Here is a 6,000-nt window from a genome sequence, read left to right as displayed (position 1 = left end):
TAGTCAAGAATGTGGTTTTCACAGAATAGAAAAAGAATAGGAAAGTTTTCTGTAAGAGGCACTTATGGGCTAAAAGAGGTGGCACCCTGGGTGGGTATTATTCCATTGGACAGACTATTTAGTACTCTCTATTTCTAGTAAAGCACCTATATCCAGTATAACATATGCTAATCACTCTTTGGGATATAATCTCCATAAGGGTGAAGGAAGCAACCAGAGTGGACTCCCAGCACATTGTGCCTAGAGGGATATGGCTGCACCTTCATTGACCAGGTCCATACAGTCCAAAATGTATGACTGGGATTGGCTATAAAAATACTTTGTTCAGAATAGAATTGCCTGATATTTAGAAGCCGGACCATTTTTGGTTCACAACCTGTGTTCTTGCTGATTGGTAGGTAAATGCATCAACCATTAAACAAGTGCTGTACAGGGTCTGAACCAAAAGTTGGCTGGCTCCTTAGCTTAGATGCTTTCTTTTTCAAATAAAGATAGCAAGAGAAGAAGAAAAATTCCAGAAATAACAAATTTGGGTTTAGTATCCCTTTAAGCACCTCTCCCCAGTATAACAGATATGTACAAGATACTTGTATTCTATTTGGGCTTGCTTTTCAAATGTACACAAAAACACATGAAATAGTTATTATCAGCTCTCTAACTAGAGCAAAAGTACCATATGGGGAGAGCACTGATTGGACAACAATTCAAACCTTTCACTCACAAAAAAATTGACTTTTGAAGTGGGCATCTGGAGTTTGTGGGTATTTGAATTTCATATCTATAATAAAAAGTAAGTTATAGCACATCTTCATTACAACTGATGAATTAAACTCCATCAAAATAATCAATAACAGTCTGGAGCTGAGTTTAAAAAGTAGAGTTTACTATGACTTTAAGCATTCCCTAAATGTTTTGCCTTGAGACCAATGTATTTTGCATGTTATCTGCTTGGTGACAGAATAATTCCTCTTGTAAATACACACAAATCATATTATCTATGGGGTTTGGTGCTGAAAGGTTTGTGCTGACTTTGCCAGGATTTCCTTTGTTTGAAAGAATGGTTATTAGTTTGCTGTTCTCTAAAATAAGAAAGGCAATAGAAATCTTGCAGGCAGAAGCCTCCGGGGTGCCGCCGTGAGCTATGTAATCTAATCAAATGCCTCATCCATTATGTGCAGATAATAACAAAATTGCTTTTCAGAGGTGTTCAAAAGGTGCAGTGAATCGTGTCTGTGGTTACTTTTTTTATTATTTGACATCTGAAGAATATTTTGACTGTGTGGGTGTGATCCTAATAGAGCCTTTATTTTTTTGAGAAGGTCAAAAATCACCTTTTTTAATGAAATTGTTCCTTCCTTTCCATCTGTTGTGTCATTCAAATAATCCAAGTTGTGTAGACATTGCAAGTACTGAGCAAGAGGGGAGACCTCATGTCGTATATTTCTTTAATGTTAATAGAAAAGCTTTGATGGGTCACCCGTCTCTGCTCAGACCGTGGCAGGTTCCTTGATTCTAAGATTGCAAAGAGAATAATTAAAAAAACAACAAAACAACTTAAGCCAATAAATAGTTGTATAACATATTATTATTTCAATATCTAGTAATATATCTGTAAGCAAAAAGCGCAGAAAATTAAAACTGACTCAGGTTTGGCATTTTTTACTTAAAGGTCATTATAGTGAAAATAAATGACACATTCTAATTTGTTAGAGCATGTAATTTTATCACTAGCGACCCTAAACACATTGTCAAAATAGGAATTGTTAGCCGCAGAGCATTGCTGGTTTCAAGTAGAAACTGCCACTGACCCAATCAGCAGCGACAATCACACAGCTTTGTCACGCGACTAGCGCTGCTGATCAGAGGTTGTTTTTTTCTCTAGACCGGCAATTCTCTGCAGCCTCCCCAGCTGTAGTTCTACTGTGTGTTTAACCCCTTTGCAGTGGGTAAAAACCATTAACATTGCCGGGTCACTAGTGATAAAAATGACATGCTCTATGTCATTTTAATTTGTGGTCTATTTATAACCAAAGGGCAAAATGTCTGGCATATTTAATGAAATAACAGACAATGACATTTATCCATATACTGAATATTTGAGATTCATTTTTTCAAAACAATTTTTAATTTTTGAACATTTGCTTACACTCAATACAGCTCATACAGAAAAAGAAATCCATAAAGAGGGGCGTATAGAAACGTATAGACCTTGCACGTTTTACCCTTTTAATGAAGTTCACACTGACATATTGTTTAAAAATAGCTACACCTGATATATTAACAAGATTAATTAGTTCAATCTACCATATTTTCAAATATACTTTGTGCTTAAAGGGATACTCAACCCAATTTTTTCTATAATCAATTTTTCTTCGCTCTCTTGGAATCTTTATTTGAAAAAGCAGGAACGATAGCGTACATTTTTGGTGCAGTACCCTCAATAGCATTGCTGATTGGTGGTTACATTTAGACACCAATCCGAAAGCACTACCCAGGTGCTGAACTAAAGATGGGCCGGCTTGTAAGCTTTACATTCCTGCTTTTTTTTTTTTAAAAAGAGACTGAAGAAAAACTGATACTTGGGGGCCCATTTATCAAGCTCCAGATGAAGCTTGAGGGCCCGTGTTTCTAGCGAGCCTGCAGGCTCACCAGAAACACCAGTTATAAAGAAGCAGTCTAAAGAGCTGCTAGTGCAATGCTGAATACGGAGAGCGTATTGCTCTTCGCATTCAGCGAGGTCTGTCAGACCTGATCCGCACTAACCTTTGTTAAATAGGGGCCTAGGAGTAAATTAGAAAGTTGCTTAATATTGCTGCTCTATTTGAATTGTCAAAGGGAAGATTTGGGTTCAATATCCCTTTAATTTAAGAGTCAATAAAAGCTGTTTTGAGTCAACTGTGCAAGTTTCAATATTTAAGATGAATGAATAATATACTGTCACCCTCTCTTTAAGTGACACAGGCAGAATAAACGAGTTGCTACAGGTTTGCTGTTTTTGTACCTTTTATGAAGTATTTATTTTATACTGGTAGCATTTATATTGCTTTAGCAGCTTTTTTACACCATTATCAGTTGTTTGTGAAATCATTCTGTATTTATTAACATAAGGGCTAGAGGTGGTAGAAAACATAAAAGTCTATTATTTTAGTTACATTTCATTGCCAGAGTTCCACCTATTACATAGCTCTCTTGGGGCAGCCACTCTAGAAAATGTTTCATAGGTATGAAGAACAAAAGCAGATCTATCTTTGGCCTTATTTATTTTGTATATAGAAACTTTTTAATAATAAAGTAAAACATAATTGAACTAAAATAAATATTATATTATTTTTATTTGTTTAATTAATTTATATATTTCTTTAATTATCACATTGTGGTTCCATTCTATCTGCATGTGCCCAGTAATGATGAAAATGTCTATGTATACCTGACTATTCTCCTTTAAACTTGTTCATTTTGTTTCCCACAAGCTAATATTATTTCTTATATTTTTTAATCCATAATATAGTTTTTTTCAGATGGTATTAGGTAGTTATTGCCACAACATATCATGCTCATAAAATATTAAATACAACTTTGAAAGATTCATTAGTTTTCATTGTGCACAAAAATATAGTCAGTAGACTTTGCATGTTTTAACATTTCAGAGTCTTGAGAAGATTTTATTTAAATTCTCAATTTCTTTGTGCAGGTTAAGTTTTGATGAAGGGAGATCATGGAGTAAATATACATTTACATCTAATCCACTGTTTGTCGACGGAGTTCTAGGAGAACCTGGTGAAGAGACTCTCATTATGACGTAAGTCCAACAGTGAAAGATACGTTCTTCTTAGTCCTGCAGATATATATAGCTTCACACCATTTCTGGAAGTAGAGCTCTAGAGCATTGCCATTGTTAGAAATGTAGCAAGTTAATTGGCAAATTATATGACCTATTTACACCATAAAGATAGGCAGGTGCATTTGTCTATTTCAGGGAGGAAACAAAAGCTAAAATGTTGGCCGCAAGCAGCTGCATCACATTATGTGCAAATCCAGATCTTAGGGTGTTGCACTTCCACAAGAATTGTTGAATCTTCAGCAGTTGTTTCCTTCCAAAATAGACAAAGCACCTGCCTACTTAAAGGTCCACTAAATACAGTAACATGTAAGAATTGACAAATGCATAATGAAAAGACAATGCAATAGCACTTTGAATTTGAAATGAGCAGTAGAAAATTGTCTGGCAAATTTCCGTTAATCCACCCGCCCGCGTATCATGTGACAGCAAACAGCCAATCACATAATGAATATACATATATACTGAGCACTTTATGCACATGCTCAGTAGGAGCGGGAGTGTCAGAAAGCATACATATACAAATAATGTGCATGTTTTGATTTAGATTTTTTTTTTAAATTGCTGCTTTTTCTGCATCAGGAAACCTTTATTTTGACTTCAGTGGTCCTTTAAATGCTATAATCCTGGCATGGTTTTCTCAGCCTGTTATAAACTATTTATTTTTCCTTATGAATGTTTCAAAAGAACAAGTGTTAACTTTCAAACTGTAAAATACTGAAATACACTACTTGCTAGGTTGGGGGTGTTACATTGGTGAAATATAAGTGTAGATCACCCCCCTAAATATTTCCCAGAATCCCTGCTAAAAAAAACGTCTCTGCACATTTTATTACTTTCGTACTGATTTGTGTATGAACATTTGGTTATTTATAGTAATCCTAAATGTGGTGTTAACTGTAATAATAACTTCTTTTTATCTAAGGGTTTTTGGACATTTTAGTCACCGATCTGAGTGGCAGCTGGTAAAAGTGGACTACAAGTCAATTTTTGATAGACGTTGCACACCTGAGGACTACCTGCCCTGGCAACTACATAGTCAGGTATGCCAAATTAATGAGAAATCATAGCACCCCTTCCATCCCATTTAAATTTTTAAGAAGAGCTCTTAATGGGCCAGAAGTAAACTTTTTACGCGCACAGGTTTGCATGCATATTACAAGTTGAAAGTAAAATGTTTGAATGCAAGTGAAAGCCAACATGCGCTAACGTCAAGACTTTGGCGGGGAGCATCCTCTTCATACAGTCGCCGCCGTACACTGAATCTACAATGCAAGGTACGCGATTCAAGATGGCGTCTCTTGCATTGCTTTTGGCTGAAAAATTGGAATCAGCCAATAGAATGAGAGCTGCTTAAATCCTATTGGCTGATTTGAACAGACAATAGGATTTTAGCAGATCTAATTCCTATTGGCTGATTCAAATTTTTACAGCCAATAGGAATGCAAGGGACGCCATCTTGAATCGCGTACCTTGCATTGTAGATTCAGTGTACGGTGGTGACCATATGAAGAGGATACTCCATGCCAGATGTCTTCAGGATGGACCTGCTCCGCGCCGCCGGGATCAAGACAGAAGATGTCGTCTGGATGAAGATTGAAAAGGCCGTCTTGATGAAGACTTGTTGCCTGGATGAAGATAGAAGAGGCCGCCTGGATGAAGACTTCTCGCTGCCTGGATGAAGATCGTTTAAGCGGGACTTCAAAAACTGCAAGTGGATCTTTGGGGGTTAGTGATAGGTTTTTTTAAGGGTTTTTTTTGGTGATTTTTTTAGTTTAGGGTCTGGGCAGTAAAAGAGCTAAATGCCCTTTTAAGGGCAATGCCCATACAAATGCTCTTTTCAGGGCAATGGGTAGCTTAGGTTTTTTTTTACAGTTAGGTTTTTTTATTTTGGGGGGTTGGTTGGGTGGTGGGTTTTACTGTTGGGGGGTCTTTGTATTTTTTTTTTTTACAGGTAAAAGAGTTGTTTAACTTCCTACAAAAGGCCCTTTTATGGACTATTGGTAGTTTATTGTAGGCTAGGGTTTTTATTTATTTTGGTGGGCTTTTTTTATTTTGATAGGGCTATTAGATTAGGTGTAATTCTTTTTTATTTTGGATAATTTCATTTGTTTTTTTTTGTAATTTAGTCTTTTTTTATTTTTTGTAATTAGATAGTGTGT

General features: G+C 36.1%; 1 protein-coding gene across 1 annotated transcript in view; it reads left to right on the top strand.

Annotated features, from left to right (window-relative positions):
• Positions 1 to 6,000, top strand: part of LOC128640533 (VPS10 domain-containing receptor SorCS1-like) — a 1,407,808-nt gene that overhangs the window by 1,066,096 nt on the left and 335,712 nt on the right. Inside the window, 2 exon segments of the mRNA XM_053693005.1 lie at positions 3,692 to 3,799; positions 4,764 to 4,881. Of these exon segments, the coding sequence (XP_053548980.1) occupies positions 3,692 to 3,799; positions 4,764 to 4,881 (226 nt within the window).

Source organism: Bombina bombina, chromosome 9 (assembly GCF_027579735.1).
Source record: "Bombina bombina isolate aBomBom1 chromosome 9, aBomBom1.pri, whole genome shotgun sequence".
In the NCBI taxonomy this organism is placed as follows: domain Eukaryota; kingdom Metazoa; phylum Chordata; class Amphibia; order Anura; family Bombinatoridae; genus Bombina; species Bombina bombina.
Note: the sequence above shows the minus strand (reverse complement) of the source record. Positions and strands in the feature narration are given on the sequence as shown.